Genomic DNA, 13,330 nt, shown 5'->3' with positions numbered 1-13,330 from the left:
ATTTTCAGATAAATCGGTGTCCAATTCCGATGACACAAAATTATCATTCTTTGAATTATCCGAAGTTCGTCTGTATATTGTCTTGGGTCTGATAGCGGCTTTAGTTTTTATTGCTTTGATCCAAGCATCATGTACCATATACAAGACATCGAAGAAGAATAAATCGAATAAGGTAGGAATAATGGTGGTCCAGAGGAATTTTTCACTATAAGATATTTTATACGCAAATTATGGATATATGTTGGACACTTAGTTATAATTGCTTAAAGAGATTATGGTTATAAGAAGGGCTTTAGCAAAATGCAATTAGATAGGCGATCAATGGAAAAATCTTGCTCACCATTGTAAATCGTTGAAATACAGTGAAACAGTTGAGGCTCCCGCTCGGGAACAGAATCTTGTTTAACGTACTTAATAATAGGAAGCAAATGGATTCGGTTCTTCGAACTTATCAACTTCCTTCCTAAACACGTTAATCGCAACTTAGAGTTTCAAACTCTAATACAAAGCTTTTTTAATATAAAGCCTTGAAAGACGTCTCCCATTTTAATGTTTTTTAAACTTTATGGAAATCTATTAGCGTTATAGTTCTCCATAGCGGCGTAATATATCCAATGCTAGTCAAACTGCAACGATAGATGTAGGAATCAACTAAAAAATACACTGCTGTGGAAATACGAGCAATTAATGATGGATATAACAGTCATTTTTTTTTTGTATCAACTTGCCGAATATTTACGAAACATGGGAAGATTAAAAATCTTTTTTGTTTATATTATGGCGAGAATTCCTCCACACCATCCCAAAGTTTATTTTACGCAATAACTCTAAAGATGTCTTCGAATTTGACAAAAAGTCGATTTTCGACTTTTGTATCCTTAATTCGTTTGGGGAATAGAGGATCCATCATTGTAACAAACGAAAGCATTTCCAAGAAAGGAGAGACTATCACAATGATATACTAGTGAGGGCAAAAATAGTAAGAATTTTTATTAAAGATTCATCATGATCAACATGCCAGAGCGTTATTGATATCGTTAATTTTAAAAGATTATTTGGGTCTGTGAAAACTGAAATCACTACTAGCATATACCACTGTAGGTATATATGTCTCAACTCAATTCATACCCCCTATTGTTTTCCTTTTCACTGTAGATGACACCTTTCTCTTCCGAAGAATAAAAACATTTAAATTATTTTCTGTCTTTTTGATATGAAATTTTGCAGATACAGACCTATTGACTGTTTTGTACGGCAAAAACAAATTGAGGGAATCGTATCCCCCATTGCGTGTTATGTGTTTGGACCACATACAACCAAAATCATTGTGAATTGACTCAACTTTATTGAGTGGTTTTCGAAATTGTTTTGAGTCTATTAATCGTGAATCGCTACCAGCATTGAAGGCTAATTAGGAAATTTACTTCAACAACTGTTACGTGTATTGAAAAAAAAAACTATAGCGACGAAATAGATTTCTTACGGTAGGCGAATATTTGAAACAAATCAAAAAAGAATTGGATGCCACAGTAAAACCAATAAATATTTCAAGCTCATTTAGGATATATATGATCATAGAACGAGTATTTACCGAAAACCAGATCCATTTATTTCAAAAATGATCCTGGAAAAATATTTGATACTCATTTTGGCCACAGTAGCAAATCCTATATATTTGTCGAACACCCAAAGAATTATCTTTTTATAAAGAACGAAAAATGTCATTGTAACAATCAAATAACGAAATCTTAGGTTCTTTAACGAATTTTAATTTTCGTATTTTTGTGAACAACTTTCGAAGAGTTTGTGTACTTTCTACTATGCTATGCTTTTTACGAAAAAGTTTCGTTTTTTATGAAAGCTATTCGTACTTTTTATTAGAAATGAGAAATGTTTCCACTTTTTAATTTTAGTGGCCAAAATGCAATTTGTTATAGTAACGACATTGGAAAAAACTATAGTTTTTGAATAATTTTCAGTTTTGTTTGTCATTTTTATTCATAATATCCAAATTAGAAGTTGTATAGACATCACACGAAAATTTTTATTATTCAAGCAGCAAATATTGCTGAATTAGCAAAACTGTTTGCTTAAAATTTTTGACGAACATTGCTGCCGAAATCACAAAAACCCGTTGTCGTGAGGCCAAAGATTTAATGTCCTTAAGATACGAATGCGAATTTTGCTTAGCATAGAAAACGCATTTCTCTGAAATAAAGTTTTTTTCCTTGTCCAAATGTCGATACATGTTTCCTTGAAGTCGTTTTGTCTTTGTAGTTAAGTGATTCAACATAAAATTGAGTATGTTAAGATGAAAGAAAATTTTGTTTGACTAAGCTCAAATTGGTTTTAACAATTGTGAAAAAATCTTCTTGTTGACTTTTTTATATTGACTTCAAAGCAAAAAAGCGATTAAAATTAGGAGATGTTTTTCATCACTTTATTTGAAACATAGCATAATTTCTATTTGTAGTCTAGTCTAAATTTTCTTTAACACGTTTTTAGTGAACTTTAATAGTACATGAAGAAAAAAGCTGAAAAAAACGAATAAATTAAATTTTGTTTCCTAGAATCACATACACTGTTAGAAAAATATGTTTTTCATATGTTCCGATATAAACAAAATGTGTTTCGGGCACAATTTTTAAACACAATATATTTAAGTGCAAACATGTAATGTTCCTAAACAAACACTAAATGTTTAGGACACATATGTTAATATGTTATATATTATGTTTGGGGCATGAATGTTTCATAAAAATAATATGTGTGAATGTAAACATATATAAATTTACAAATTTCGAGTAAACATATATATGTTGTGATATTTTATTCAGAGAGCGACAGAGTATAGAGAAAGAAATAGAGATGGAAACCGGGAGGGTTGACGAAAGATATCAATATAACACAGCGAGAGAATCAAAAGAGAGCAATTTCTGTGAAACTGCTTGTATGTTGTTTCGGAAAGTCTAAATATTATTTAATTTGAATACTCGTGTAAAGAGAATAGACATTCGGAAGCGGGCATTAAGTTCGAGTTTTGCTAAAAAAATGAAAAAGGTTATTTTCTTTAAAATGAATTATTAAAGAAAAGTAAAAGGCAAAACAGTTTCATTTGCCAACTTAATACCGGCCTTAAGGGTAAAAATGAAATTAAGTACAAAACACGATAAGTTTTAAATGCATTTAAAATGGTGTTAAATGCTAGTAAAAAACTGTTCACGGCTAACTAAATTTATGTGTATATTATAAAATTATTTATGTATGTTTATACTCGACTCCACGTTCTTCTTTTGTTGGAGTTTTTGAATTCCTTCCAACATTTCCAGCTTTTATACCAAAAACAGTTTTTTGCTACAAAATTGTTATTTTTGCAATAAAAAAAAATTATCCAAAAGCTCAGTCCATTTCGTTTATATCAAGCACTGTTCTTTTCTGACTGTAAATCTTTAATAACACACATTTCGAAGTTTCATTGTAAAAATTTCATTTAATAATATAAAAATATAAATACAAAAATTAAAAAAAAGAATTGATGTTCGGCCGGAGTAGGGATTGAACCCAGGACCTTTTGCATGCAAGGCGGACATGCTAACCACTGCTCCACGTGGCCAACAAATATATGTTTCTGTTGAATAATGTTTTGTTTGCATCGGCTCGTGGGCGCTGCAAACTATGCTATATAAATGTAACTTATAACGATAATTGTCTATTGGTAACTATAACAGCTACGTAGCCCAGTGGTAGTGTGTTGGCTTACAAATTGCATGGTTCCCGGTTCGATTCTCAGTCCAGGCGAAAGGTAAAATTATAAAATTGAATAATTTCTTCAACATTATTTGTATTACAGAAAAAGGTGCCAAGAACTAAAAAAATTCGTGGAAGTAAAAATTAAGTGAGGGAATGAGCACAATCTTCTTTGGGGAAAATTCTTCCAAGCATATAATATATTTGGGCTCAAAATGCTTCACAACATATATGTTCACATAAAACAGACATATTAATGTTTCGGCAGTATCCACTAATATATGTGCTTCCTGCAAAATATGTTTGGAACATATGTTAGAGAAGCGATTTTTTCTGAGGGTATACGCAAAACTCAAATTTAAAAGAGAATTGTGTCTTACATATGTTATTACTTCAATTCTCCGCTTCTTTAGCTCGGAATCTATGCCAAAATCATTAGTGTAAAGACAAAATCTTTGAAAAAGGATATGCGTTTTTTTTTCAGTGTCAATTAGTTGACTTCAATTCCCAGGCTTTTGTAATTCGTCGAAGACACTATCGGATGTTTTTATGAACGAACAAAAATATCCATATCTCTTTATTTAATTTTTTCCAAATCTTTTATAATAAAACTTCAAAAACTTAGGAAGCTTATTGAAGTCAATAACTTCTTTAAGGTTGAGTTACATATCATACGTTAATCCGTGCGTCGGTGGAATTTTTTTCAGTATGAAGCACTCGAACAAAACTGTTGCTTTCAAAGAGAAAATTCAACTCCTCAATCAACGCACGGATTAACGCATGATATGTAACTCAACCTTTAGACTTGGGTTCGTGAGAAATATTTGATTGATTCTATCATTTTCGAGATTGAATCAATTGGCAGTTGTAGCAACTATAAGTTGGCAGTTGTGTCACCCGACTGATTCGGTCGACACAACTAATGGCTAATGTGGTATTGGTTGGGTCTGCCGACGACATCGGTTGTAGCTACCTTCATCATTCGGTTGTGTTGCCTAACCTTAATAATACTCCTTTAAAAATATGAAATGAAAATAAAACTTAATTCAATGTATTTCATATTAAATTATGAAAATTACACTTTATAATTTTTAGCGATTAAGTTGGTTGTAAATCAGCTCGTATATCCTTCGCCTTGAATTTGTGCATCATCGTATGTGACAAAAAATCTTTACTACAAACAAAATGAAAATTGATTAATAAAATAATTCATATATGTTCGTATCTAAAACAACTAAATACGCAGAAAGATCGAACCGATATGAACTTTTGCGCGGTAATTGGAGAGCTAGAATTGAAATATGGGGGCTTTATATGGGGGCTATATACGAACCGATATGGACCAATTTTTGTTGGATCGGTTTATATGGGGGCTATATATAATTATAGACCGCTATGGACCAATTTTTGCATGGTTGTTAAAGACCATATACTAACACCACGTACCAAGTTCAACCGGAGCCAAAAGGCTCCCGAACTAAAATCTGGGGAACGGTTTATATGGTGGCTAAATATAGTTATGGACCGATATGGACCAATTTTTGCATGGTTATGAGAGACCGTAAGCTATCACCACGTACCAAAATTCAACCGGATCGGATGTAATTTGCTTCTCTAAGAGGATCAGCAAGCCAAATTCTGGGGGTCGGTTTATATGGGGGCAATACGCATTTGCAATACCATCCGACCTACATCAATAACAACTACTTGTGCCAAGTTTGAAGTCGAGAGCTTGTTCGTTTTGAAGTTAGCGTGATTTCAACAGACGGACGGACATGGTTAGATCGACTCAGAATTTCACCACGACCCAGAATATATATACTTTATGGGGTCTCAGAGCAATTTTTCGATGTATTACAAAAGAATGACAAAGTTATTTTACTAAACTAAAAGACACAAGTTTTGATTAATTGGTACATTAAAGTGGTGTCTCCGAGCACAACGATTGTATGGTATAAAAATGGATCAACGCAGGAAATTTCCCATGCTAAAGCATTTAAAAATGTGACCAATCTTTGACTCCTTGACCATTGAGGAAGTGCATTCGTCATCCGATCTATTAAATTCCGAGTTCTCCAGGTAACAAATTATGCTTAGAAGATTTAAAATTAAATCAATAAAAATACGTCTTCTTTAAACATGAAATTAATATTTTAATAGAAATGACATTTGTAAAATAATTCAAATAGCATTCGGTTGTGAAAGCCATCCGTAAGTTGTGATAACAAAGTGACAGTTACGACAATTAATTACGGCAGGTTGTGTCATCCGAATTCGGGCAAAATTTTTTGAAGTAGGTACATTTAGCTCCTACGACTGTCTGTCTTCTATCACAAACGTAAATCCATTGAAATAATCGAAACATCGTAGTAGAGACCCACGTATGATTGCAAATATGGTACATAGATTGGGGCAACTGATATTTAATTATAAATGTAGAATTTTCTTTACTTCAACCGATTTCCAACCAATCTCTTCTCTGTGTGCATTACTAACATAAGTGTCCAACTCAATTTGCTTATATTACTATGTACATATATATACAATACTATTTTATTACTAATGGATCCATTTATACCATATAGACATATTTATTTCTGTATATAAAATTTTCTATTGTATTCGATTAATAATGATAAGAAAAATTCAAATGCTTTCTTAAAGCTGATCTATGTAATACCCGATGAATGGCGGATATATCAACAGAGGCAACATCAACGCTACTACCAACCTTCTAGCGACTTATAAGTTTCAAAAAATGTCCTCAATAAAAAAAAATCTATAATGCGATATCACATGACTTCAACCACAATCACCACCAATGCTACGTCTTCCAATCACTACGAAAACAAAAAATGCCAATATAAGAATACAAAATCAACAATATCTTCACTGCCAATAGCAATCGTGACTATAGCACTAAATCATATCCAATTCTAATGTTGCTACATCCCAAAAGAGTCCTTTTCTATGATCCTTACCAAAGTCATGAATGCCCAAAAATACTGTGTGTCTTCCAATACGCTCTCTCAGTGTACGTAGGTGTGTGTGTGTGTGTTCAAAAATTGTCCTCTCATTGGTAATTAAGTTGAATGTTAAAATTTATTACTCCCCTTTCTAATTGTGACTACTCCACCCGCTATATAACTCCCTCAACCCATTTAGTATTCGTTTTAAATTGTATGCCTTTGACATCTCTTTAGCTAACACACATTATTGCACCATTTCTCTTTTCTGTCAAAGATCCGCATCCACTGTTACTAACCCGCCCAATCTAAATCGCCCATCTGGATAAGGGATAGTATTTAGCATTGCTTGAATTGTCCAGATGCGAGATTTCAATTGGGGTTCTATTAATGTTAATATTGGTTTAACCTCTTTTGCTCTCAACGTTTATCACTATTAACTATCACTTTTACATTTAAAACCGATTCCTGACCACCTTTTTATTTACAATATTTTCCGAAACAGTCAGCATTTGTTTTATGCTATTTTCTAGGTTATTAATATAAAATTCTATTTACTAAAACCTTAACGTCTATGTATTTCCCTAGAGACTATTGTGTCTACTTAGCCCTAGGTTTCTTTATTTGATTTGATACGATTGACAATGAATTCCAAATTTAATAAAAAAAAAAAAAACAAATTATCAAGTGACTTATTTACAATAGTTCATTGATATAAGGGTCTGAGAATTCGTCGTTTAAAATTAGTCTGGAGTTTACGATATCGCTTCTGGTGTTGAGGATATTCGACATTTATTTTAGTTATATAATACCGAATATGTACACAGAAAAAGATATTTTTTGTCTTCAATCACGAAATTAATTGATCCAATTAATTTTTAATTGAAACTTCTTCAATAACAGAAATGATAGTATCAATCATCAACGTCAATTAAACAATTAGTTGATCCAATTAAAAATTTAATTGATACTATTAATTTCTGTGATTGATATTTATTTCAATTAAAAAATTTGTTGATCCAATTAAATTTTTAATTGATTTTTTTAGAATTCAATAAAAAAATTTAATTGGAAAAAATTGAGTGATATTTTTTTTGTGTATTATTATTATTTTTTTCGCACTGTTTCGTACTGCTAATTTTGAGACCACGTTTTGCAAAAACAACGTTTGGAAGCAAATATAACCTACATTTTTACTTTATACTCATTCGTACAATTCTTCACCTCAAGCTGAATATTTTGATTGAACTTAATTTATCTTAGGATAGTTAAATATCTTTTATTTAAATCCATTTTTATTTAATAACGTAATATAATTTAACTTAATTCATTTTAACTCAGTTTAATTGAATATATGTTAATGTAATTTTATTTAACTAATTTCATATAATTGTTTGATTCTATTAAATATATCAATATTTTATTGACTTTTATCCGATATTTCAAATACTGCTTTCCATATGTTTCGGTGTAAAAATTAAATTTTTAGCACATTATTGCAAGTGCAAGCAGAACATGTTTGCGACGTATATATTAATATTTTAGAACATATTATGTTTTGGGACATAACATTTGTTTAAATATAATTTGTGCGGATGCAAACATATATTAATTTAGAAATTGTTTAGAAAGAGAGACCAAGAGAGTATGCTGCAAGTAAAAAAATGGAAGTAACCAATTGGCGCCTTAAAAATATATACACAAAGCAAATTCCATTAAAAGATTTTCTACCAGTGTATGTATATTTTGTTTGGACCAATCCTGAAAATATATATGCTTCAAGCAGAATGTGTTTGGGAATATATGTTACACACTGAAAAAACAGTGAACCCACCAGGAAGAAAAATTTCGGTTAATTTTAGAAAATTTTGAATATTTTTAGAAAATTTTAACTAAGTATAAAAAACGCTGGCATCACGCCGATGTCATAAAAATAAGTAAATATTTTTCGACAAATTCAAGAAAATTTATTAGACATAATTAAGTTTTTTCACTTGTTAAAGAAAATTTTGTAGTTTGAAAGAAAAAATTGGAGTTCAAAATTGCAAGAATGTCTTTAGTGACATACGAAGTTCATGATTAACGCATTTGTAGTAAAATTTACAAATTTAAAGAAATATTGAACTATTTTGTGGAAGACACGAATTTAGTTAATATTTATCCTTCATTTGTGTATATTTTTTTCCTCGGTTTTAGTTAATTTAACTAACGTACACAAAAAATTATTAGAGTAGAGAAAACTTTCTCTAAACATAATAATTCCATGAACTAAGCGACAGTTAAATTGGCTTTAATGAAATAGAGAGTTCACTTTTTTTTGAGTGCAGAAGCGATTTTTTTTTGGGGTAGTACATGCTAAAGATTAATGCATTTTCTCGGAATTTAGACAACCAAAATTTCCTTTGTTGTTAAAGCTGTTTCATTCAAGCCAAACAAAATACGTTAAATTTCATTTGCTCTTATGGAGCTCTATGGAAGCAAAGAAATCTTCATTAGTCCATTTTTTGTAAATTTTTGAGTACATCGCGTACAAATTTTCGGATAGAACGGCGAACATCTTAAAAAATGGGATACATTTGTGTGCGGACTATATAAAATATAGCGGCAAAAAATAATTGTAAAAAAAAACGAATTAATTCACAAAATGCTGAAATTTTGGCAATTGAAACACTAAATTATTTTTGTATAGCCTGAAGAATTATGAAACAACAAATCATTGCACACTATCCTATTCTAACCATTTCCCGCTAATCATTTATGGGTTTTTATCAACAATTTCCACTAATATCTATTACTGGAGTTACTAACACGTCAACTACTTACCAATCCCAAAATCACTAAAGATTTCTAAAAAATAGCATAAAATAGCAAAAAAAAAGACTGTATAGTGATGATATTGTAAATTGTATTTCTTTTGGAGAAAAAGTGTTGATATCCGATGTACAAATATATCTGCCCTAATCGAGCACTGCAATGCAAAGATCAATTAAAATTTTGTGTTACTTGTAATATGAAAAGAAAAATGCTGACTGGTTGAGGATATTCGTATATTAATTTCACAAATATTTCCATTATGAAACTTAGTGAATGATTTGCTCTTGCAGGAAACCCTTATACAGAACTCACCTTGGAAGGAGTATTCATCGAATACAAACTATGCTTTCGATCCCTATGGTGAAACTGAAGAGAAAAATATGCCTGGCAACAAGGAAAAATCATCACGCAATCGTTCATCTCAATCACAGCAAACCACGTTACAGATGTCCCACTCGCCGACGAATAAAACACAAACATACTACGATGGCACTAATTCACGTAACAATGGAAATAGTAATCATGGTAATGGAAATACGCAAGAGTATCGCAGCAACGGTCGTTCCCATAAATCGGGCCGTGAAGCCAATGGTCAAGCTCCGTCCCAAAATAATACCAATAGTATGAACAACAGTAGCAGCCACTACGATCGTTATGAGAGAAATAATGATCATCAGACCCCTTCGTCATCGTATGCTCGAGGTAGTTCGTATGGAGAACGTGCCTATTCCCTGCCCCGACAACAGCACCTATACCAACAACAGCAGTCCAGCATGCAGCCATCAGGCTATTATACACAGGACAGACGTGATCGCAGTGCCCAACGTAATGGTGGAGGCGATCGTCACCAACGAGACAGATCACGTGAAGATCCCCGTTTGGTCTCAAATGGTGGTGCAGATACTCCCGATTTCTATTTTATGCCATCACAACGTAAGTATTCCGGTGAAGTGGTGCGTGTCTACGTCGACTATAACAAGGATCCAAAAAATTAAAAACAATGGTGCCCTTTAGTTAATACTTAATTCAATTTTATTTCTGGGGGAAATTTGAAATTTCAACCAAACAGTCATCTTAAATAAATACTCATTTCCCTCAAACTGCAAAATTTCCATTGTAAGTTAATTCAAATAATTGGTCATAGTCTAATAAATGATGTGGTGCGCCAAAGGGTTTAGGTTTTAAATCGAAACCATTTCTCTACGAGAAAACAAGGGTCACAATTCAATATCGCCAATTTTGTTTCACTTAAATAAGTCGAACGATAAATTTTCTGCGAAATAAACTTTTTCCCAAACAAAATATCCTTTTCTCATAAAATACAATCGAATTTATGGCAACTTCCGCATAATCGTTGCCAATCGGGTTGTTTTGCCCTTCATGAAATATCTTCCAAGACAAATTCCAATTTCTTCAAACTTTGTTTTTAATGCAGTACAAAAGGTGTTTGAAAGTTTACCCATACAGATACGTTTCCAATGTATAATAGGCATATTTTCTTTTGATACTGAAAAAAAAACCAAATCATCAGTACATATCTCTCCACTATTGACGGGCTAAAGGTCGGCACTATATTCGGTTTTCGAATTGTCAGTCAAGTCAAATTTGCTTTTTTGTAATTATGAAGTCCATTTCTTTCGACACTTTTCTGTCATCATTTTAGAGCAAGTTAAAATATTCAAAATTTTTATATTGGTTGTATAAAATATTTTTTTTGTCCCAATTGTCAGTTAAACATTGGCGTAGCTAGCACCTCCTTCCTAAGGGATGAGAAATACGAAGTGCGCGCTTTATTAATCTAATACAAGGATATATAATCATAGTCTGGCAGGGAGAGATGGAAAACCTCAATATCCCCAGATATGCCAATATCATCAATAAAATATATTTGAATATAAACAAAAAGTGTATATCAAAATTCTGCCACCAAAAATATTGAAAGCAGCTGAATCCTTGAATGTACCTCTGTAAATATGCCTTGACTGGAATCATTTACCCCAATTTTCATGGAGCTCCGTTAGTTAGCTAACCACCTTCTGTTTCCCGGAGAAAAGATATCTGCAATTTAACTTCATTTAACTGGTAGATAAAACCTAATGGAACTACATACGAATTTCTTTAATATAACCTAACTGAAAGGAACTATGTTCAATGTCGCACGGTACTTACCGAAGTTATATATTAGATGCTTTCCTATCATTTATGGATAAGTTTTAATACAAATATGTGTCCTCTTATTCTGAACTTTCACTTCAAAGCCCGGCCAAAACTTATTAAGCAATGGACACTGTGATATTCAAACACCTTAAATAAAAATGCTGGTCAACATTGTGTGTAGCAGATATGCACTAATTTTTTCATATTTGTTACAAATTTGGCGATATTTAAGAATTATTTGGCAATATATAAGAATATGTCATTTAATAATATATTTTTTTTTAAATTACGATATATCAAAGAACTTGGCTAATATTTTCACAAAACTTTTTCACCTCAAATGAAATTTAGTCATTGTTGAACATGTGTATGTGAGGATTTCAAATAATATATATATGTTATCATATAAACACAATATATAGTTAACATTTTATACAATTTGTATAAAAGAAATTTTCAACTGTCATGTAAATAATTGTTTTTAATTTTTAGCATTAATTATAATTAATTATATACAATTTCGAAAAAAAATCAATGTTAATAACTTTACATATTTGTGGACAATAATTCCGATATGAATCCATGCAATAGTCACTGATTGTATTTTCAATTATTATTATTATTATTTGTTTTCGTAATGTTTACACATTATTCGTTAGTTTAACTATGTATGTACGTTTGTATATTTATCCTTAATTGTATGCATAAGCAAAGATCAATACATATAGAAATATAGTTATATAGTATATACATTTATATAAATATTTTAAATTTAGATTTATTAACTCTATTCACACAGAGAAGGAATATGATGATCCAAAACATGTTTCAAAAGCAAAATGTTAAGTTTTGGACGGGAAACATATAACATGATTATCGGAAATTATGCATCTGGTTGCGGCAATTATGTTTATGTTTAACGAAAAATCAAAATTTGTCCATGGTCCCCGACCGAAAATTACATTATGCTCATGAAACATGTTTTAGATGATCATATTCCTTCTCTGCGTGTAATACATTCCAATAAACACAAACGATTGAAAAGTACTTGTATTAAAATCTCTTTCAATTCATAGAACTTGAAAGCCCATTTATTTCAAACATTTTTTAAATAGGTTTAAAAAATTTGTGTTTAATTGTAAAATACCTTTCTAATATTACATCCCTCTATTGTAAATGATTACTAATAGGGTTTTTTTGAACTTCCGATTGTTTTGTTCTATGTATTTTGTTTTACACACAATATTAATATTAATAGTCTAATGTAACATCACTATGTTTATTAAATAAATACATTAAACAACAACCAATAAATTTGTCTCGTAGTTCAAAACAAGCGAACGTAAATCAGAGCTGACTACAAATGTATGTATGTGTATGGCACTATATATCATTGTAATGATCAGGGCTGTGGAGTCGAGCCAATTTTGCTCGACTCCGCCTCCGAGTCCAGCATTTTTCATCAGCTCGACTCCGACTCCGGAGTTGACTCCGGGTAATATAACTAAATCTCATTTTAATAACATTAATTTGTAGTTCTATTGTGGGGTACCGTAAGTGGATCGATATAAAGTATCGTATTTATTTATGTGTGCAAAAAAAGGTCTTAATTTCTCATTAGATGCCAATTGAACTCTATATTTCAA

At 31.3% G+C, this 13,330-nt stretch overlaps 1 protein-coding gene across 3 annotated transcripts in view; it reads left to right on the top strand.

Moving 5' to 3' along the window:
- The window catches only part of nahoda (DOMON-like domain-containing protein nahoda), a 167,747-nt gene extending 154,749 nt beyond the window's left edge, over positions 1-12,998 (top strand). For 2 of the 3 annotated variants that reach the window (XM_075309393.1, XM_075309392.1), the window contains exons 13-14: positions 9-172; positions 9,818-12,998. In XM_075309393.1, the coding sequence (XP_075165508.1) occupies positions 9-172; positions 9,818-10,522 (869 nt within the window). In that variant the 3' untranslated portion in view covers positions 10,523-12,998. Of the gene's footprint in view, positions 1-8; positions 173-6,411; positions 6,743-9,817 lie in introns of those variants that run through there. The other variant, XM_075309394.1, reaches the window with a different exon arrangement.
- Positions 12,999-13,330: the final 332 nt, after the last annotated feature.

Source organism: Haematobia irritans, chromosome 5 (genome assembly GCF_050003625.1).
Source record: "Haematobia irritans isolate KBUSLIRL chromosome 5, ASM5000362v1, whole genome shotgun sequence".
Lineage (NCBI taxonomy): Eukaryota > Metazoa > Arthropoda > Insecta > Diptera > Muscidae > Haematobia > Haematobia irritans.
The sequence above is the reverse complement of the archived record's forward strand: the minus strand, read 5'-3'. Positions and strand labels throughout refer to the sequence as shown.